General features: G+C 41.7%; 1 protein-coding gene across 2 annotated transcripts in view; it reads left to right on the top strand.

Moving 5' to 3' along the window:
• The first annotated feature begins 393 nt into the window (after window positions 1–393).
• The window catches only part of LOC105910115 (mitochondrial import inner membrane translocase subunit tim16), a 91,518-nt gene continuing 68,044 nt past the window's right edge, over window positions 394–23,867 (top strand). Inside the window, exons 1-7 of one of the 2 annotated variants that reach the window (XM_012838799.3) lie at window positions 394–997; window positions 6,675–6,771; window positions 7,503–7,583; window positions 7,775–7,845; window positions 8,198–8,378; window positions 11,908–11,984; window positions 16,326–16,376. In XM_012838799.3, the coding sequence (XP_012694253.2) occupies window positions 938–997; window positions 6,675–6,771; window positions 7,503–7,583; window positions 7,775–7,845; window positions 8,198–8,378; window positions 11,908–11,984; window positions 16,326–16,376 (618 nt within the window). In that variant the 5' untranslated portion in view covers window positions 394–937. The remainder of the gene's footprint in view (window positions 998–6,674; window positions 6,772–7,502; window positions 7,584–7,774; window positions 7,846–8,197; window positions 8,379–11,907; window positions 11,985–16,325; window positions 16,377–23,867) is intronic. The other variant, XM_031574440.2, reaches the window with a different exon arrangement.

Raw genomic sequence — 23,867 nt, forward strand, 5'->3', positions numbered from 1 at the left:
AATCCACACATGCAAATAGGCTTATGTATTGTTGGGGAAAGTAATAAATCCACGACAAATAGAGGATATTAATGTAGATTAAATGATTGAGTAAATTATACATTTCATACACCTAAACAATTAATACAATGAACACAATAAATCTGCAGTTAGTCGGTGTTTCGTTGATTTCGTTAGACCTGGCCATGTCATTCCAAGTTTGACCTCGTGTGATAAAATGCACTTCAATCAAAATTACACTGGTGATAGGCTATGTTGGCTGAGTCAGACCTCAGTTTTACTGTCCTGGCGCAGCCTAAATAGTTGGTCTGGATTTTCTGTTGGCATTGCCCATGCCCTGTTCTAGGCCTATGCCTATAGTAGACCTGGCCGCTATCTTCATCGCTTAGGTCAATACATCTACTTTTGAATCGTTTATTCTCTGTAATAGACTATTGAGAAATTAAGTATTGTGGTTTTTAGAACACCAGTTGGCCTAGGTCTCTGGGCAATCACAATCTACAAGCAATTTATGTAGTGAATTATGGGTAGGTCTACTGTTCATTTTCATTTGACAAATCCTCTCTCAGTTGACCGAGTTCTGTTACCTACCATTGGCAAAAATTGTTTTACAGACATAGACTATCATTAGATAAGGATAAAGAGCAGTATTCAATCTCTGTATTGGCCAGTGTTTTCAAAATCTAAACAGATTATCGGGTCTCTGTTATATTCATTTTTAGTGCTTCTTTCACTACTCACTCACACCAGTTAGCTAGGCAGAGTGCATCTGATTGACATTTGTTTTCCAAATGCGTAAACTATAGGACCTACGAGTTGTGTGAGCATAGCGTGTCATCTGAGCACAGCATAATTCTGTTCGCCTCCTGTGTGACAAGCGAAGTAACAACAGTACGGAGACACCCGGAAGGTGCTGCAGAGGCAAGACAGAACGACAATGAACCGCTTCAAGACCTCGAAATTCAAAAATACCACCCCTAAAATCCCTAAGAAAGATGTGAGTATCGTGCTATTAACGACAGGCAATCATTATATCTACGTTATGGTTAGTTCAGCGATGGATGTGGTTGACCAGTGCTGTTGGCTAATGGGAGTGTACGTCTGCAAACGTATGGAGGGAATTCAACTTCTTAGTTAGCATACATGTATCACTCATCCAATTCGGCGTATTTGGTGTGTTGGATAATTTCTACAAAACGTCTGTGACAGATAGGAAAACTCATGGAAATCAGTCGGCGGCGTGCAAGACATGGTACAATACATCTGATTAACTATATCTAGCTTGACACAGATCTGTTTCGCAGCTGCTTATAGATATCTGTTAAATACGATAGCCTAGCCAGATTCCCTACGTATTAGCCTATATATTCGCTCTCAAGGAACTTGTAGGCTGGGTGAGGCAGCACAACGTTACATTGGTAGACATTGTAACTTTAAGTGTGTTGCATAATCTACTCTTCATTTTCATCTACATTTAGGGCGGTATGCATATTGTGATTCACTGAGTTGAAAAATGTGCCAGTGAAATCTATGCTGCTTATCAGAAGCTTGCCTATTCAGTCTTTATGTACGCTGTCTCAGCCCACAGAGTTGCACGTGACAGTCAGGGCATTTTTTGCACAGGAGCATTTAAGAGAATACACGCCGCAATGAAGTTCAAGGGCTGCAATTTGAGGAAAGCAGGATGTGTGGACAATGGGCACATAGTGTCCTGTTACATTAAACCAACAAGACAACAAGACAGAAATGATTAAGAACACAAAGATGTTTCGTTTTTGGTAATAATATCATTCTCTCATCGTCCCATGCTGCAACTGTGTGGCCAAGTGGGCCTGTTGCTGAGAAGTATTGTGATTATGTTTTGTAGTCAGTGATGTCTTGAATATGGGTATCTTACCGGACTGGAAATATCCAAGCGCAGAGCACACATGAGCTGGCTGATTGGCTCAAGCCAAAGCCTGAAAATATGATTAGCCGCATTTCCACTATCTGGCCAATTGTGGGCGATCTAGTGCATGCCAAGGTCAGTTGCGTTGTGTTTTCATTGTCACTTCCTGGCCTTGATTGTGCCCCCTTGGGCTCTTTTACTGTCTATGGGGCTTCCATGGGGCCAACGACCAGGGGCTTTGGGCCCACCGATTACCCTTGGACCAAAGAGAGGTAACTGGTGCTTGAGGCAATGTAAGGTGAAAGGTGGGGTTAGCGAAGAGAGGTTCAGCATCAAATCTCAGAAGCTAGTCACAGCGCTGAAACAGCTCTTATTATGGTTTCAAATGACATACACCTTAATACTGATACAGGCAAACATAAGTCCTAATGTTATTGGACCTTATTGCAACCTTTGAAACGGTTGATCATAATATCTTGCTACACAGACTGGAACACTGGGTTAGGTACAGTTATCAAGGGGCTCAGATCATACTACCAAGACTGGAGCTTCTTTGTTGCGATTGGAAACTATACCTCAACACCAACATCCTTCACCTGTGGTGTCCCCAAGGGGTCAATCTTGGGGCCTTTATTATTCAGCCTTTTACATGCTCCTGCTTGTAAATCAAATCATTTAAGACATTACGACTTCTCGTCATAGCTATGCCGATGACACCACAATTTTACATAGCCCTCTGATTATGGTCCCCTAGAATCTTCTTTGTCAATGCATTGACCAAATTAACAGCTGAATGTCTCAAAATATGAACAAAACTGAAATAATCTTCATTTGAATGTTATCTGTACATTTCACAAAGCGAAGATCAGCAACAGCAAACAAACAACCATTTTTTTTCCCTTCTTCGGCTGTAAGTCGTAGATGTCTGACCTCCAGATTTTGGGTGCTTCTCATTTCCTTTATTTGTCAATGCTCTGTTCCTTCCTGTCGTATGTGTTAGCCCCTCCCTCTAATAGGAAATGAGGAAGGAATGCAGTGAGGATGGAGGAATCAAGAACAGACATACATGAGAAATGAGATAAGCTTGTTCACTCACGCATCACTTTTAAGAGACGTCCATTACTGATGATGCAGCAGCATCATCCCTGGCTAGACTTAATTGACATGTTGTTATATACAGCATATAAGATATTAAGGACTTTAAGATCAGTCTAAACATTAATTCTACTGTGTGTAATTGTCTTCGTAGAGGACCATTTGGGTTGTTTGTACTGGTATTGAAACAGGTCTATATTTAATTCCATTATTCATCATGATCATTATTTGTTTAGTCTATTATACCGAATGCTAGCATCACAATTGGCGAGTTCTCCATTCAAATCCATAAACTAGGCTAATACAACCTAAACAGTGTACAGCAAAATACAACTTATTATAGTGCAAAATACGATTGCACCAGCAAATATTATTCATATAAACTGACCTTTTAAATACAGCATTGTTGAGAAGGAAAAGTTGCGATAATTTTAAACATACTCTGAATTGAATTAGGCCTACTTTATGTTGAAGTCTGTGGAATTTGCTGACAGTATTGACCTCGAAGGCCTACTATCCTACAGCTGCAATAACAAACCTTACTCTTAAGGTGTGGAATTTTGCTGTTCTCATGAATGTATTGTTTTTGTAAACTCGATCCTGTAGGCAACAGATTCATCCATGTTTCATTGAAGTTTGTATATTTGAGGACAATTCAAGCACATGGGTGGGATAGGGGACGTTTACATTCAGTCAGAACAAAGTTTTCATAAGCTGTCAAACTAGCACTAGCTATCTGACAGACTAGAAGTCTTCTGGTTAAGCTTGGTGGTGGCAAGCAAGCAAGTTGAGGTTGAAAAAAGTACAACTCTCCCAAAGTGTGTTGAAGTCCTTGGCGTCCCACCAGATCCCATTTCAGACTGTTATGCTTTTCTAATCGATCTTGGCGTCTGAAAATTCAGAACAGTCGAGCAGCATTAAGCTTTACAGAGCCCAAGACACTAACCCAGTAATAGTGCCAGTGAAAAAGTCTGTTGAAGATGGATGTGCACCTACTGATGTGAGGGGTGAATCCAAAGAGACTGCACAGAGAGAGGGATCCAAACTGAGGATAATGGACAGTTTGCTTTACAGAGTTGCTCAAAGGCCATCCAACACTGAGGTACGGCAGCTTTTCCTGCCCAGTGCGTATATCCCGATAGTGCTCAGATCTCTCCATAATGACTGCAGCCATATGGGTGTTGAGAGGACAACATGCCTCATTAAAGATAGATTCTACTGGCCTAAGATGGGAACTGAGAAACCTATGTGATGTGAAGTACAGTGGCAGATGTGTTGCACGAAAGACCCCCCACAAAGAGCTGCTTTGTTAAATCAGATCCCAAGCCAGGGGCCACTTTATCTTGTATGCCTACACTTCCTCTCATTTGAGCCAGACTCCAAGGGATTTGCCAACATACTCATGGTGACAGACCGTTTCATCCGTTATGTTCAGGCGTTCGCCACACATGACCAGAAGGCTGCAACTGTTTGCAAAGGTCTTCTGTGAAAAGTACTTTGTGCACTATGGACTGCCTGGCTGAATTCACTTCGATTAGGGGTGTGATTTTGAGTCCAAGTTGATCCATGACCTCATGAGGACCTGAGGAGGGTCAGGAGGTCCCGCAGCCCGATAGATTTAATAGGATCCTTTTGCTGGGCTACATTGGATCCAAAGCAGAAGCAGAGGTCGAGCAATCAGATCAATTGCACCAGGAATGATAACACTGGGTTTTCTGGATAATATCTTATATGCTGTAAATTAGACACAAGCTGAAATGAACTCTCTCTTGAAATGAACAGTCCCCGTGTTGTACCTGTGGTCTCCACTGCCACAAAAGTCAGAACAGTTGCTTTCATTATCTATGTCAAAGAGCAATTCAACATGGCAACTTGAAAGAACTTTAAAACTGATGGCTGATAGGCAGAGAACCCCTTCGTCAGAAAGGTCTAACATTGAAGGATCTGCTGTCCAACTTCACACACTTTAGAATTGTGTTGTGTTGTTTTATGCTACATTTGAGACATTCCATAAACTGCTAATTTTAAAATCATTTCTAGATATAGTGAAGCTAAGATGAGATATTTCTGGTGATTTCAAATATGTGTGTCTGGCTGCTGTCATGATTAGGTGGTGGCTTTTAAAAAACGAAACCAGGGGCTTTTGCGAATAAAAAGTGAAAGGCTCATAGACCTACAGTGGTGATCATTTGTGAATTCTGCATTGTTGGGGCGAGAATGAAGGACCTTGTGCCAATATTTCTGTGCATTCTATGTTGTTATTTTGGGGGAATATTGGATTTGATAACATTTGGCCCAGAATATTTAATATATGATCTGAGAATCGAGACACATTGAATGCAACATTGCATTATCTAACATTACATTATCTATTATTAACATAATCATCATCATACTTTTACACCAACATTAAATCATTATGAGAAGGGAATATATTTTTATTAGTAGGATATTAGTTGGATACTAGAAAATAAAAACCTTGTGCAAAAATATGGTGGAATGAGCATTGCTTACATTGGCTGTCATCTTGTCTGTGTGTTTTACCGAGTTCTGTGTCGGAAATATATGTTTCAGTTTTAGCCTTGCAAGACAGTTTTCTATGTGTTGCACTGCTGTGAGGGTGTGGTGTGTGCTTGCTTGGTTTAGTAAGTGTACACTGTGCATGTGGGTTTTACAGTGTACATCTATCTCTTATGGCCTTTTCCCTACAGCATTATGCTTCTACAGGGGACGCAGTTGTAGTTGAGGAACTGATATCTGCAACTGCCCCCTACATCATAGGCCTTGTTAACATTCTACAGCCTTTCATTTTGCTGCGCAACCCAGCACCGAAGGGGGCCTTCTGACTTCCTTCTGCTGAATCAAAAGAGTCTGTGTGTGTGTGTGTGTGTTACTTTTTGTGAAAAGAGGCAGTGACACATCTTTCCGGTTCCCTCTCTGTTTACTTCAGTTTAGTTCTAATATTCGGAAGAAGCGATCTTGGCCTGTTTTTGTTTGTGAAAAAGTACTGCATTCAAATTTAAGTATTATTTTCCCTGTTAGGGTTCTTGTCAAGTTTATAGAATCAACTGGGAACTTGGGTGGTCATTTACTGGTCTGCAGTCAGAGACAATGTAGATAACTGGTCTCTCACTAGCATGGTTTATTCTGTAATGAGCGAGTGTCAAGCCAGAGCTTGCTGTACATACCTTTTACAATTTTATGTAAAGTTAACCATAGTCACAGTGTGAATTAAAGTACAGTATAGTAAAGTACATGCATTGTTGCAATGGATTGTGAATGCATTGAATTCATTGTTAATATTCTCAACCTTGTTGATGCGCCATGTTGATTATGTTTTTTTCTTCTCTTTTTACCGTTATAAATCTGTTTTAATGCAACATTTTGTTTTATTTTGTGTCAGTATTATTGTTTATATTTTTTAATTCCTGAAATAGTCCTGAAAAATCCCTTTCCTAAAATCATAACATTTTGCACTAAAAAAGTCTCTGGCTTTGGACTGTCTTAGAAAGCACCATTCAAATGTCTGTGAGTGACAAAGCACCTCTGCTTACATTAACAGAGCAATGTCTCTATAGGTTATTAAGGTGTTGGTCTCTGTAACTGTTCATCTAGTCTTTCTCTAGTGTCTGTGATGAACCTGTATGAAAAGCTTGCCTTTTATTTACATCCCCCCTTGTTTCCCCTCCAGTGCTGGATTGGTGGTGTGCGGGCTGGGTCCAATAATGTTCAAGGAAACCTCATCAAATCCAGCTGTAACTTTGTTGCTTTCAACCCAGAGCATGGCGGTAAGGTCTCTTAAACACTCAGTATGGAGAAGAAAAAGCTTCATTATTGTGATTTACGGACATGTAGACCAAAGGCCATGTGTAAAGTACAGGTAGAAGGCACTGCTGCGGTCACTGACCACACACAGTAGCCATAGCAGACAAAAGCCTGATCGTGAATATGTGCTCCAGTCATTTTTTTCACAATCCTTAACCCTGGCAAGTCATCACTTGACCTACGCCGCTGGGTGCTGGTATATCTCAAGCTAAATGTGTAGTGGATCAGGGCCTTGGTATTTGCAAGGACTAAATTGTGTTAGTGTATGATTTTTTCAAGATTCCATGTTTTAGGCCCTACCAGTGAAAACAAAATGAAGGGGCAGTCTGGAAAGACTGGCAGTCTTTCTTTTTCAGTTCTATAATTAACCATAGCTCTCTATTGAACCATGCTAACCAGCTGCATCAGGTAGTGAAGTGCAACACATGGCTGAAATTCCTGGGATTTTATGCACTCTTTTACAAAATATAGGCTGCAGGGCTATGCTGGATCTGCCCTAACATGTTTTAGCAGATGCCTCTGATTGTATCCATACTTGCAGCCCACTTGACATTCCTACTAATTTCTGAATGAATTGTTTTGGTCAATAATAAGGACAGATGAAAGCAGTTGCTATGTGAGAATCATATCTATTTGTGTGTCTGGGTGGTGTATTGCATAATGTACCTCATGCATATGTGTGGACTCTGTACAGGTGGTGGAATGGTGGGCCTGGCGTCTCACGAGGCTGCTGCTGATGGGAAGTGGCCAGTGACTTATATGTCCTGCCATGCTGGTGAGACATGACTTATTGATGTCCCTTTCTAATGTTCCATTGAATCCTTTTGAGACAAAATCTGTTTCCATTCTTTATTTATTGTGTGTTTTTGCCTTGGCACTGTTTGCTTTTCTCCTAGCTCCTAAAATACTTACCAGATAATGTGGGTTCACTCTGTTTCTCCTTGTTCTATTTCTCCTTCATGTCAGACCAAGTAACAGATCTGGACTTCTCATCATTTGACAATGAGCTCCTGGCAACATGTTCTGCAGATGAAACAGTGGGGCTCTCTATCTCACACACACACACACACACACACACACACACACACACACACACACACACACACACAATACGCAGTCTGTCTCTCAGCAGAACACAAATCCACACAAATATGTGATTTAGAAAGTTTTATTAGAGCCAGATTCTTGTTAATGTCTGCTCAACAGAGTACAAACAGTCAAGCAGACATTGTCATACCTCAGCACTACCCGTAATCCCAGAAATGTCACACACACACACACACACACACACACACACACACACACACCCACACACACACACAGACTTACACAGACTCACACAGACTCACACAAATCTGAACTTAAACTCATTCTTCCTCTCTATGCCAGGTAAAGCTGTGGCGTGTGTGTGGCGTGGAGGAGCAGGTTGCGGAGCCTGAGGTGACTCTGAACCCAGGTGAAGGACGACTAGAGCTGGTGCTCTTCCACCCCTCTGCTGGAGGTCTACTGGCAGTAAGCTCCAGTCGAGCTGTGCAGATATGGGATATTACCCGAGATTCAGCCTTGGCAGGTACATACAACGCACCTGAATAACACTCACACACACACACGCACACACACACACACACAGACAGACAGATGCACATACGGATTTCATCCTCGTGTTCTATAAGCTATGAAGAAAAAGTGCAGTTTAAATGTTAAGGTAGACCAACGCCTGACTTAACTCTGTACCAGAAAACCGGGTCTTGTACATTCATTTTTCGGTAAGTCCCTGACGATCCATCTTTTTTTCCCTGCTTTTTTCCATTGTTTTAAGATAAGCTAATATAAGTTGAGTTTTTTTTTCTAACTAGCTAGTTCATCTTGCATCTGTTGAAGGATTCAACATAGAAAGACACAAATAGTCTACTGGATTTTTTGCGTGTTTGTGAACGTGTGCCCCTACCGTGTCATCGGCTACCGTGACTTAATACTATCCTGTTATTGTTGATAATATTGAATTGCCTTATTGAATACAGTACACAGGCTTTATCAACCAAATAGTGTTTGCGGAGATACTCATTTGAAAGATGGCTCTAGAAAATCTTGATGTTTGCCAGAAGTAAAACCAGCTGGCTAAAGGGAAGGAAGGGGGTCAAGTCGAGATCGCTTGTCGGAATTTAGGCGTACTTAGTGCGTTATTAGGGATGAAATGAACTTCTATCTGTATGATACACTTGCTAATGAGGTGGATCCAATTGTGGTTGTTTTTGGAAAAGGTGTTGGTGATATTTCACCTCACAGCGATAATATACCTGCTTATCTCACTTGTTTAATTGTAAAATATGAAGCTTGTATAGTGGGTCAACCCGGTAAATGCAGAACTGCAGATTCTTCTCAAAAAGCTACAATCAACTCAGCAACACAGCTGAAATTGTTTGTTGAAATTAAAATTGAAATTGAAATTGAAATTGAAATTCTTTGTTTGTTTGCCTGGTTTGTTGAGGATCATAAAATCACTTTCCGTAGTATCTTTGAGTGGTTTGTTCCATTTTAACCCATTCCGGACAGGGCTTGTGAAATTACAAGCACGACAATCAAGTTTTCCTGTCGGGCTACCAAAATGTTACATCACCCTGTGTAACACGCGCAACACATAGGCACATTTTGAAACACACACAGGAAACTTTAATTACTCTCAGGTAGGTACTAATGGGAAAGGTACCGTTAGACAGCGTGCGACCAAACACAAACCAGAGTCCTCTGCCACACCAGTATTCCACGCAAAATAGTGCATAGTAATTGTAAAAGTTTTTTTTATTATTATAGATATATTTATCTTTCTACTATTTATCTTTTTATTTGGGCTAGTCTAATTCATTTCGGGCAAACAAAATCTAAAGGATGCCTGCCCACAGAAATTTTGCGAGCCTGGCCACTTATTATAAGTAGCTGCTGAAGAGCATTGGTATGAAATTTCCTGATCTTTTCAAAACCTTGTATTTGTATTGTATTATAGTTAACATTGTACATATACACATATACCAGCTTTTAAAAAAACTACAGACATTCAGTGTATACAGACACAGACACAGACACAGACACAGACACAGACACAGACACAGACACAGACACAGACACAGACACAGACACAGACACAGACACAGACACAGACACAGACACAGACACAGACACAGACACAGACACAGACACAGACACAGACACAGACACAGACACAGACACAGACACGAATACAATAGACAGATGAGCGAGTGTAAAGCATCCCCACAACCATGCGTGTGTGTGTGTGCATATGTGTGTTTTAATTTGCATTGTTTTATATTAAATCACAATCAAGCTAATATATGTAAATCCCTTGCATCTAGTCATGGAACACTAATGTCTAGCACATGAATATATCATTGTCTTTTGTAGAGTGTCAGTTTGTCTTCTTTGTTTTGCCGTGTTTTTTTGTGACTATGTCCATTGTTGCATCTTTGTGTGTGTGTGTGTGTGTGTGTGTGTGTGTGTGTGTGTGTGTGTGTGTGTGTGTGCGCACACTTTGTTTGTGTCTGTATGTGTGTGCGCGTGTGTGTTTCAATGTGTTTGAGACAGTGTGATCAGCAGAACCTCAGATTGCGGTGGGGTGTGTGAGCACGAGCGGTCCTGAGGTAAATAAGACACATGACCACATGTGTCACATGACGCTGTGTCCACATGGTGCTTCCACAGGCAGCTCCGCTCCGCTCCATCACCCACCCATGCCCATTGGCTCTCACCAGGCCACTTCCTACCTCTAAATGGCTTTTAATTACTCTCAAAACCCGCTCACATAAAAACACGTGATGCTAGCACACAGAACAGTATCCGCAAGCAGAAAAAAACATCCTTGCAAGGGAGCATTTCTGCTTCGCGTGTGAGCACAGGGCTGTTACGAGCGTAAGCTTTCCTTTCCTGTGACTTATGTAGGCTATTATGTAATATAAAATGAGCTAATATCTAGATTATGTATCTAATAACATGGGTCCTTGCTGTAGATAAAGCAGGATAGGCTATGATTCTCGCAATATTTTGCAATAGTAAATTACTGTGGTTTAAAATCGGTTGAGATACCAGTGTTGATGTTTAGCTATGATTTCAACATCTTTTTTCAATATTAGATGAGCGTGCAAGAGTGATGACTCAACGTCAGAGTTCAAATGTTGATCCGGTGAAAGTAAGTTTGACAGCGGACTGTTGCTTTACCATAGTCTCAACGGCTGTTTCAAAGTCCTCATTGCCACCAGGTTAGAGGTGCATTACCGCCTTCAACTGGACTGTCTGGCCTGGAGTGTGGAACAAGAGATTACGTGTGACCAGTGAGTGACCAGACAGCCAATCAAAGGTCATGGTCAGTATTCAAAGTGACCAATCAAAGGAATGGAGACATCATCCACTGTCCACGCTTCCAAAGTTTCAAAATTTAACTTGATGAACGACCGAATGTCGAGTAATCGGTCCTCTTGGGACCAGGCATTTGTGCGTGCCGATTCTTTTCTGTTCGCAGATACTGTTCTGTACGCTCATATCATGTGTCTTTTTAAGCGCTCGGGTTTTGAGAGATATTAAACGCCATACCTTTTTGTGTGTATGTGTGTGCGTGTGTGCATGTATGTTGTCTGTCCTGTCAGTAAGTTCCGGTGTATATCCCTCCCGGCGTATATCCCTCCCGACGTATATCCCTGTATTGTGTAGCTGCAGGAGGCTGAACTCACACACACACACACATTCTGTGTTGCTTCCCATGCCAGTGCACAGTGACGTGTGTGTGTGTGTTTGTGTGTGTATATGTCATCACATTTCTGTCCTCACTTCACTGTTACCTGCTCGTCACAAATGCCTTTGCAGTCATCCCTTCTCAGCCCTGTGTTTAAATGGCCTTTAGTACCTTGTGTTGTCTACACTGATGTGAGTGTGTGTGTATATATATATATATATGTGTGTGTTTCTTTAGTGCCTTGTGTTGTCTACACTGATGTGAGTGTGTGTGTGTGTGTGTGTATATATATGTGTGTTTCTTTAGTGCCTTGTGTTGTCCGCACTAATGTAAGTGTGTGTATATATATGTGTTTCTTTAGTTTTGGAGCAGCATCCTGATCACCTGCAAAGTTTCTCCTGGAAACAAGATGGCTCTTTACTGGCAACTTCTTGTAAAGTAAGTTGCAGACATTCACCCCAACATACAGTGTGTCAGATTTGTGTACAAAGCCATGTGTTCATCTCTTGGAGACGTGTGATAAAAGTGCACTGAGGTGGTCTTCAATGAATACTTCTCAAAGAAAATGAATCGACATATGGTTGCAATATTTTTCGCATATATGGTCAAAAAATCTGCCTAATCTGAGATAATCAAGCAGAAAACGAGAATTAACTGACACGGAATAACCCTAAAGTGGACTGGTGCATTTTTGTGTCAGTTCATAGGCAATGAGTTAATGTCCTTACTTTTAGAGACTTTTAGAGTAAGCCTGGGCTATGGTCTTTGTAAAAGAAAACCCCAAACAAACAAAAAAACGTAAGTATTCTTAAAGTGGTATGAAATCTTGGTAGGCAAGCATTTCATTTCATTGCAACAGCGATTTGTTACGATATAACTGCGATGCTAAGTCAGGATAACTTTTCAGTGTGGGTAATAATGAGAGCAATTGTAAAATAAAGTCTATGTTCTAACCAATTATTCCATATGACTAGGACATGTCAAGTAATATGGATGGTAATATGGTCATAATATGGATTACATCATTGTCAGTGTGTACAGTTATCTGCTTAGGAAATGGTGTTTTACCAGTGTGTAAATATTTTTGTGTTCAGATTAATGTCTTGTGATATAACTGATGTTCTGTTTGATCTATTATTCATTCTTTATTTAATGAATAATATTTTAACTGATTGTTGGATGTTATTTGTAAGTTGGTGTTTAATGTTTTCATATTAACTGGCTTGAATGTGATATGGCTCATTTGTAAGAGGTGAACCGCAGTTTCTTTTTTCACCAGCAGATGTCACTATAGTAATTGTAAGTGTGTCCTGTGCACAAGTGAAATTGTGTCACCAGCCACCATGGGTTACTCACTAGCTTACGCCCCGGTCTTGTAACCAGAGGAACTAAGTAAAACAAACTTGTGTTTGTAGCAGGCATGGACACACACACACACACACACACACACACACACACAGTGTCCTGCTGATACAGAGGCTAATTAGAGAGACAGATTAATGCACCGATAGAAATGACTGATGAAGGTTTTTGAGGTCTTTCCTCTCACAGACTGAATTATCTCCTGTCATACCCGGTGACACAACTGGATGAACTATTAAGCAACACACTAATGATGTATTGGAAGGACACACATCAGGGTTCTTGACAGCTGGTCTCACCTTTGACCTGTGGTCAGCCTTTGTGTGGTTCGCTGTACGGTCAATGTGGTGGGCTGCCCTTTAATCTGTTGGAGTAATGGTGCTCCTTAAAACAGTTCCTGTCCCACCTGGTCTTTAGAGGCTCCACACTTGGCCTCCTGAAGGGGTGATTTAGCATCCCACTATAGAGAGCCTGACCTGGGTGTGATGTTGGGGTGAAAGCCAATTCATGAAGGCATTATAACAGAACTAGGGTTCTCCTCTGTGTGTGTGTGTGTGTGTGTGTGTGTGTGTGTGTGTGTGTGTGTGTGAGAGAGAGGGATAGAGAGATTGGGAAATGAGAACACACACACGCACACACAAAGTCTTTGGCCATTTTCTCTGAAGATGTAGTCAGTTGACCTTACTGGTAGAAAGGAAAACCCCCTCATTAAATTATTGTAAGACAGTGACATTGTATTTTGTTTCTTGTAGTTACTCAACGTTTATGTATATAGTAATAATAATTATATATCACTGTGAATCTTAGAAATCTATGATGCCAATATTGTCACCACTCTGCCCATATCTGTTCCATCTGTTTCTTCTTAGAGCTGTCTAAACTGTGCTGCTAGTCCTTATTACAGAGAGTCAGTGCTGCCAGTTAAAACAGAAGTCATCGTGTCTGTAAAGGATTAAAAGTGCCTATGATGCGACTGCAATTTTCGAGGGGAATACAATTTTAGCATGCTTTAAACATTTATGATGTTTACTATTACATTATGATGTTTTGACATGGATTTAGGACAGGAAAGTGATCATGAGAGGATAAAACAGAAACAAATAATGGTGTCTCTGTGTGTGTGTGTGTGTGTGTGTGTGTGTGTGCGTGTGCGTGTGTTTGTGTGTGCGTGCGCTCGTGCATATGTGTATATACAACTCGTGCTGGCATCACGCAACCATGGCACAGCTTGTCAAATCCTCTGGGCCTTTGCAGACCCGTAAACCAATAGCTGTCATCCCCCTGGAAACTGAAAGAACTCTGGTCTGTGATCACACGGACTGATTTGTGAGTGTTTGCGAGAGGTCCTCATTAAGGACAGGCTGAAAATGACTTCAGTCCTTTAATTGAACAGCTGTGTCTTCACACATCATCACAATATTTAGGCACATTCCTGGACTGTTGCTTTGGTGTGTGTGTGTGTGTGTGTGTGTGTGTGTGTGTGTGTTTGTGTGTGTAAATGGAAATACATGCACTTGGTTTTGGCCTAATTACTGAATTTGTAGTTGATGGGCGTAGCTCTGTTGAGGAGCGATGAGCTGAGCTACTTGCCCCGTCTTAAGAGGGGCTTATGGAATCTACAGAACCCAGTGGGTGGGCCATAGCATGCCTCTCATCCCCCTGCCTGGAACAGCCCATGTTTGCTATTCTAACCTATAAACAGCCAATGAAATGGATGGCCAAGACATGACACGAGTGAGGCTTTGATTATAGCATAGAGAAGTAGCAATAAGATGGCACTCCTAATTTAAGCACATGATAATGAGCTATTATGGGTATTTTATTAAATGTAAGGTACGTTGTTTTGTTGCTTGTTTCAGTAGTGTTTCCATGTGTGCATCGGTACTGATATGCTAGTCCAGCTGATTTAACAGTAGTTGCTAGGTGGGAGGAATTACACAACACGTCCATGGGCTGAGGAGTAATAACTGTTTGTGTGCATCGGGGTGAGCGCATTGACAAGAGTCTCAGGAAGTGGTCTCTGATTGAACAGCTGCCCAGTGTGTGCGCGAGGCTTATTGGTTTTGTTAAGACTGCTTTTAGAACTTAAGGATATATAGGACCAATTGGTTTGTGTTTATCTGGGGTGTGTGCTAATTTGTGGTTGTCAGTCAATCTAGCTCAGTGAAAGTAGCAGAGGAGTGAGGAGTTGGGCTGTGCTGTGTCGTGCTGTGTCCTGTCTGGAGGTCAGGGGTGTGGAATCCTCACTGCTTAGTGAAGTCGGTGGGTTGGCTGACAGTGTTTGCCCTGCAGACCTATAAACAGGCAAGCAGTCAGCTTGCAGTGACATGGCGTGGTGGCTGTGGAAATGCCAGTGTAGCACTCTTAAAACACCACTGACATTGAAAGACATGGTTTAATTGGTGTGTGTGTGTGTGTGTGTGTGTGTGTGTGTGTGTGTGTGTGTGTGTGTGGGGACGGGGGTGGGGGACAGCAGGAACATTTTGTACAATATGAGAGTGGTGCTGATGTGTGAGAGTATGATGAGCAGAAATCATGACTAGTGCACATTTTTTATGGTGTGGTGTCCCCATGTTGGAATGATAGGCTGACAGTATGCATTATGATTAGTTTGAGAGACCTGAGACCCCTAGGCTCTTGTATTTGTGGAATTGAATCGAATTGACCAGATATGTGTATTCCATTTCAAGGCACTGATTAAAATGTATTTTGTGTGAGTTTTTTTTTTAGGGACACACATGGTGATACCCTTCACATACTGAGGGGACTGTGGGTGTCTGGTTGCGATTAGATGCATGGTATGTTGATGACAGTTGCCCAGGGAAGCGCCGCTTGCAACTTGCCCACAGCAGGCCTCACATTTCCACACAATCAATGCCTGCGCCTCCTCAGAGCCTCAGAGCCGTTTGTTCCTCCCCGCTCCCCCAACCGAGAACTCCTCTGTTGATAGCTCCCATATGAGTATTCTGTGATATCCCATCATGGTGATGCAGTAGCGTTGAGTCCTGGCAGAAAGAGGGGGGGATCGCCACGGGTTTCCACTCTACTGCGGATGTACTCAACACTCACACGAGCCCCATACATTTTTTTATATGGAAAAAAGGCAGGTCATCTTGGGGCATGGCAGCCCCATATAAACTTTTTGCATTCCAAACGTCCCTTTAGCAGACGCGCCAATTGAGCGTACACATAAGGGTAGTCCACAGGATCTAAATGGACAAGTGTAGGACGAGGGGCATTGGTCTCTGAGGGTCTTTTCCACTCTGAAAAACTCAAGCACTTCTCTTTCACGTTGTACCTACATTTTGGGAAAGCTCTGATTTGACTTGAGTCTACAAAACAACACTCTCTTAACAACTATTTTGTGACCTACATTTCTGCTAACGGTGTTTGTTTTCTGCTTTTTTTCTTGCCTAGGATAAAAAGCTGCGCATCTTTGACCCGAGAGCTCAGTTGACCACTGTGCAGGTACAGTAAATCTCTTTCTCTCTCTCTCACACACACACACACACACACACACACACACACACACACACACACACACACACAAAGACAGACTCACATACAAAAACAAATTAATTAATTGATTCAAGTCAGGTTAAATATGTTTGCCATGGGTACCATGACAACCATGGGAAAGGGCTTGGGCTTGTGACCTCAAGGCTAACGCTGTATAACCACAGTTGTGTGTGTGTGTGTCTTTCTGATCTGAACCCCATCCAAACACAGGCCCACAGACAGTGTCATCGCTGAAAATCACAAACCCTTGTACTATCAGGGAAACAGACACTGAGCTCTCAAGAGATTGCATCTTTGGCCGGTTTCTCAAATGACAAATGACAATGTCCGGAGAATTACCCTTTCACACATTTAGCATACAGGAAACAGGAAATTGTCCATGTCAGACGTATTCTTACCTACTGAAAATGGTTTACTGTATGGTGACACAGGAGAAAGAAAAAACGCTTTGTCGCTGGTCACTTATGGGCACTCATGGCTTGTGGTTACTGGGTTGCAGAACTAAACAAGTTGGCTAGATATCCGTTAGTAGCTGCAATTTCAGTTGTGAATGTTTTCTTGCTAACTTAGGGTGACCAGATTTCCCGGACCTAAAACCGGGACACTTTGCCCGTGACCGTAATGCTCGTGCACGCTTTTTATCCTGAACATGTGCCAGCCCAGGTCAGACATAGACATAGATTTTGCCAACAGCACACGTAGGCCTACTGTTCACAACATAATGGGGTATCTCAGTTATTATTCATGCATTTTCTATGTAGCCTACATATCTAAGAAATAATATTAAAAGACATTGAGTGAGTTAGTTTTGTGTGGGACCAACTTTATTTTTCAGAATTAAAGCATTATTTTGGAAAATGTACCCACTGAACTTGTGAAAAAGTTTGTGAAAAGGTATTTTTCATTGCATGGCAATAAACTAACTATTTTGAACTGCTGCCACAGGCTTGAACTAAAGTTATGGTGACACTTTACAGTAAGGGTACATGAATTATGAATTATTATTGTGATTTACTTCATTCCTTTATATCTTATGAATCATCAGGAATTGACATGAGTTCATAGCCTCTCATTCATGACCTCATGCATGAACAACACATCAACTAAAGCATTAGGTGGGTACATTATTATGCACAAGTTGTGTTCAAATCAGAATTTGCGCAGTGATGACCACATTGTTTTGCATAAAAATAAATAATTATGATCATACTTATTAAATCATAATTCATAATGATGTGCCATACCTAATGCTTTAGTTGTGTTGTTCATTTATAAGGTCACGAATGACATACTATGAACACGTCAGTTCCTGATGATTCATGGGATATTAAGGAATGCAGTAATACATGAATCATTAATGACATAATGCATAATAATACATATACTACATCAATGAATTCATGCGTGAATTCATGATAATTGTATCCTGTACTCTTAGCGTAAAGTGTTACCAGTGTTATTCCAACAACACACACACACCCTATTGGAAACATTAATTCCGTATATTTGTTACAGGAGTGAATTTGATGAAGTATCATTTAATTGGCTGAAAGCCTGCTGTGAAATTGCGCACAGGTGTCAGCAAAATTGTCTTCGGCATTGTCGTAGTGTAGCCTAGCTATTGATATAGCCTGACCGTTAAAACAAGACCAATAAGAAGAGGCTTTGCAACAATGTTTACAAATATACATTGTAACGCTGGCTGCACAGATTATGCAGACGCAGACCGCTACGATTGATTGACACACACACACACACATTGTTCAAATCATACGCTGGGCGCTTTATTAGTCTTTCTACATGGGTTTAGTTAATGATCGGGCTATAATAAAACCACATCAGCTATGTAATCGCTGACAACCGGGACAATTTCATAGTGGTTGGTGTAAACCGGGACATTTTAGCGTCCCGACAGGTTTTTGTCGGGACTCGGGACACGCAACTCAAAATCGGGACTGTCCCGGTAAAACCGGGACGTCTGGTCACCCTATGCTAACTTAATATTAAGAAATAGCTTGCTAGCTACCTTGCTAGCGAACATGAACAACTATGTTTCTCTTGAAATGTGAGATAGCTAGCTAATTACCGCTAGGTTGCTAGGTGGTTGTGCTATGTATTGAAGTTTAAGCTAAAAAAAAAAAACTATGACTGCACAGTATCATTTGTATCATTTGTTTCAGTAACGTGTGAGTGAAGGCAGCGTGAAGGCCTGGGGTGTCATCACCACGCTCACTCGCTTTTTGTAAATTCTCCGTACAACGACCTACTCTATTCACACATGGGCTCAATGGGACATTACACAGACTTTGTACCAGGTCCACCTGATTCTGACATTTGCGTACTCACATACAGCTCCTCCAGATCATGTCTAGATAAATTCAGTGCATGCCAAACAGCTTCTGTGATCCAATCCATTCTGCATTAGATTAAGTGTTATTAAGTGTGTGAGCAGCAGGGGTAATGATGTTTTATCAGTCCCAGCTCATGACATTATTAGAGCCCTTTGTTCTGGAACAGTCCCTCTATTTTATGTAGCAGTGACCACTATCTCTAACCCTGTTTACACCTGCTAAATCGTTTGTGTGTGTGTGTGTGTGTGTGTGTGTGTGTGTGTGAGTGTGGGTACAGTCTGCTTGCAATGCAGCGGTTTCAGGTCAGTGAGACACAGTTCCATGTTGGCTTTCAGATAATTTACATTGTCATTAACATGCCATTAGCTTTGCACAGACAAGGATCTTTTCTCTCTCTCTCTCTCTCTCTCTCTCTCTCTCTCTCTCTCTTTCTCATTCACGTAAACAAACACTCATACTCAATCAGACACATACACACATACAGCCTCACCACACACCACATGAACATACTTGACGAACCCCATAATTGTTTCTCATGGAGGGTGTGAAGCGTTGGTGTACACATATCAATGCCACAACATTTAAACACACACTCCCAGTCCTGTGCCTCATCACAGGCAGTTACTCATGCCACGCTGTGGTTGTGTGTTCATGTGCATCTGTGTTCGTTCACTGTCACTCACACACACACACACACACACAGCACACACACACACACACACACACAGCACACACACACACGCACATTCTCTCACTTTTTTCCAATGCACTATTATTTGTTTGTGTGTTTTGGCTTACCAATAATGTATTTCTTCTCAGAAGGCTCTGACCGGTTTATCTTCAGTCCCACATTCCCATGCTGACACAAACATAACCTCAAATCTGAAAAAAGTAAAAGCAAAGCATAATAATTTGTCTTTCATGGAATAATACCAAGTAAATAATAGCCGCATGCAATTATCAAAGCTAACAGAGAATGTGTTGTCAGTGACCGTGCTCTCCTGACAGATCCTGGTAACTTTTTCAGGCTGAGGACTGAATTGAATAAGTGTGTTGATTTCTGAGCTCTTGCAGGCAGGTGCTCTGATGTGTGTCTGTCAGTGTGTGTGTGCCACACGTGTATGTATATATGTATATATAGACGTAATTGCAGCCTGTGGGGTATTTACGGGAAAGAGAGCCCTGGGTAATTTTGCAGTTGGACAGAAGGAGGAGAACAGACTCAATCTGTAATCAGAGTGAATGCAAGTGTGTGTTTCAGTGCATGTGTGTATTTAGGTGGCTGGCACACGCCCACTGTGCTCTCTCTCTCTCTCTCTGTGTGTGTGTGTGTGTGTGTGTGTGTGTGTGTGTGTGTGTGTGTGTAAAGAGATAGTGAGTTGGATGGAAGGTGTTCTGATGGGAACTTTTAATAAAATCATTTGTTGTGATTTCAGTTCACTAGGCTTATTTTCTCTGCGTTATTGGATCTGGGCAGTGGGTGTGTGCCTGAAATGAAAATGTCATTCTAGCTATGAATGGTCAATACCTTCACGCACAAGCACACCCAGAACTTGTCTTTATATACACACACAAAAACATTCCCTCTCTCTCTATCTCTCTCTCTCTCTCTCACTCTCCTACTCACTCACGCACACACACACACACACACACACACATACACGCACACACATACAATCTCATCAGCATGGTAATGCCCTTCTATTTTTTCCCTGCCCTGCGTCAAGCATTACATCTAAAATTGAGATTATTAGTTGAGCGTGTGTGAGGTGTGAGGCTGGTTGTGGTGCACGTGTGTGCACGCAAGATGCTGTGCATTTCTCTCTTTCTCTCTCTCTCTCTCTTTTGCTCTCTCTCTCTCTGTATTTGTGTGTGCTTTAAATTACAGAGCTGAAAATACTGCTCATAGTTTTGGTGTGCTGCTGGTCTGCGGTGGCTGGCAACAGGAGGAGACAGGAAGGGGCCCAAATCATGATCTCCTGCTGCTGCCTCATTCCCATCCCAACCACACACACACACACACACACACACATACACAGACTCTCTTTCTCTTTTTCTCTCTCTCACTCACACACACACACACACACACGCACTTTCTGTCACTCATCTCTCTCTCTCATACACACTCGTTCACACACACACACTCACTCACTCACTCACTCACTCACTCACTCACTCACTCACTCTCTCACACTCACTTTCTCTCTCACACAAACACACACCCATGCACATATGTGTGCGTGTGTGTGTGTGTTTGTGTGTGTGTGTGTTTGTATGTATACATACAGTTTTTAGCACAGAAGCACAGGGCAACTTCAGGGGCCATTATTTGTGTGCTACTGCATTTATGTATGGCTTCCACCAGACCCTAAAAATATCGTGTTTTATTTATGAATACGATTGAACCTCAAGGTATGTATTACAATTGACACTGCAGTATAAGGTTCATAAGCAATAGTGCATTGTTTTTGAAGGTTGTCTGTATGAGAGCGAGAGAGAGCAATGAATGAGAGATGAACTGGAAGATCATGTGGAAGAAGTAAACAAAAAAAAACATTTGTAGAATTTTGCAAAGGTGAGAGAGAGAGAGAAAGATAGAGAAAGAGAGAGAGTGAAAGAGAGAGAGAGAGAGATTGTTAAGGCAGCAGCCAAACCAGAGAAAAGAATTCAGGAATTCAAAAATTCAGACCAAGTGGTGTAGACTGAGGGGAATTCTGGGTAATACTGGCAGGAACCTAAGCTGGTTGCTGTGTGCCCATCTGATAGAAAATGTCATATTATTATTCTCTATCCACAAACACACACACACACACACACACACACACACTTACCACTACCACCACCACTACCAAAAAGAAGGACCAAAAATGTTTTTTTCTAAATCTGAGTTTTGAGTTTTCTTGATGTTGGAAGAACAATTGGTCACAGCCAGAAAAAATAAGTTGTTATGAAGAACTGATTATGGGTGTAATTGTATCAGTCCCCGAGAGTCCTGCGCTATGTGGGCAATCTCAATGAGGCAGAGGAGAGCTTTTATCCATAGCTCTTGGCTTTTTAATCCAGAGGGTTTTACAAAGTGCCAACCAAGCCCCTTGCCAAACGCTTCTTCTCGAAGCTCACTTTCAACAACCTTTCAGAAGTCGACTCCCATGTTCTCTCCGGAATGAGGCATGTTTACGTTCAGGGAATGCTTAACACTTACAGTAGCATATTTCAGAATCAACACTGTGAAATACTTACTCTGTAGCCTGACACACACTATAGGGAACTGCCATATCTTCATAGCGTCAGGCTTTCTTTCAGTGTTTTATTACATGCCGAAGCAGCCGTATTGGCTTGCTTGGCGGTCATTTTTAATCACCCTCCAGCAGGCTGCCAGGCAGTCTTTGATCCAACCTCACACCATGAGGGAGGGGATCCCGACTGCCTCAACAATCCATCACTTCCGCCTTGCCGTTGTTTGAAAGCTAGCGGGTTTTCCAAATTGGAATGCGTGTGACCAAGAGTCATCTCTCTCTGGGGCACAGTAAACATGTCATCACTGGAATGCCCCTCGTCTTCAGTGCGATGCCGATGCTGGCAGATTCGAGAAGTTTATGCTCTTTCCCTCTAGTGCACTGTCATTGCTAGTGTTGTCAGTTGCAATTAACCAGCCAGTGGTCAGGAAAGCCTCCTAGACTATTGTTGGAGTAATGGGGTTAATTTTATTTAGCTTTTAACTAGGAGCATTACGCAATAATGATGTACAATTGAATTGAATTGATTATTTGATTTCATTCACCAATATCAACCAGTAACCAGAAAAAGCACTTGCTCAAAACTGCTGCCAGATTCAAGTAGTGACTTAAGTGCTGAAAAATCAGGTTAGATTGTAATTGATGCACAGACTGGTGGTAGTGCAACCTGACATTTTTTAGCTTTTATGCCCATCAACCTAGTCAGAACGACACCTATCAGAAGTATTAAAATCGTGTTGGTTGTTCAGTCTCCCCTACTTGACCAAGCTACCATTGCGCATTTTTATTATACAAATATTAAGCAGAGACCTGATTTTGCGTGCTGTCCAGCTCCAACAATGTTTCCGTTTTTTTTTTTTTAAGTTAAGGTTATTTGGTAGCCTGTAGGTTATTTGATACTGACTAGATAACTACTTCTGGCGCTGAACCTCTCTTAATTGGCTACGCTAACCACGTCTTTCACCTTGACACGCCTCAGGCCCCAGTTAGCCCTACTTGGCCCAAGGGTAATTGTTGGGCCAAAAGCCCCTGGCTGCAAGCCCCAAGGAAGCCCAGTGAAGGCACCATCAATCCACAGACGTGACGATGGGGATGCAACTGGCCTCGGCATGCACTAGCTCCCCAGCGATTATGGAAACGCGGCTATTGATGGACTGCGCTTATGATTCTCAATATCTTACAGCACCATATAATTGCCTCTGCAATTATCTTTTTTGCTTAGTTTTTTTGGTCACACTTTATTTGGATGGTCCCCTATTGATCTACAGATGCTCAGATTAGAAACAGAACAATCTGTTGAAACTGTTAAGTACAATTTATGGTTAAGGTTAGGTTTAAGGGTTGGGTTTGGTTAAGGTGATGTTCAGCGAACAATTAAAAAGGCTGAACTTGAATTTCAACAAACCATCTATAAAGTCTCTCTAGGCGGACAATCCAAATGAAGTGTTACCGGTGTTTTATAGGACCTATAAGCAGAACCTCTGTGAACCAACTCACTAACACGCTTGAGCTTGCTATGGACTTTTAACACTAGTAGCGGGTTAGCCATGGAAAGCAATAGTGGATGATGAAACAAATGAACTTTGAAATGGTCTTTCTCTTTGTACTTTCATCTGTCTGAGAGAAGTTTTTTTCCCCCCTGTACCTTATGTGTGTATGTGTGTCTGTGTAGGTCTTTATAGGCCTCCCCCCTCTGGCAAGGCTGATATTGAGGATTATATGTGGAAAGAATTTTCCAGAATGAAGTAACGGGGATTTTAGCTTCCTTAAAAAAAGTGCAGTGGTGAAAGGCATCATCTGCTAATACCATTCACTCTGAGGTTCACTCTAAAATATGCTTTCGTTTTAACTAG

Source organism: Clupea harengus, chromosome 1 (genome assembly GCF_900700415.2).
Source record: "Clupea harengus chromosome 1, Ch_v2.0.2, whole genome shotgun sequence".
Classification (NCBI taxonomy): domain Eukaryota; kingdom Metazoa; phylum Chordata; class Actinopteri; order Clupeiformes; family Clupeidae; genus Clupea; species Clupea harengus.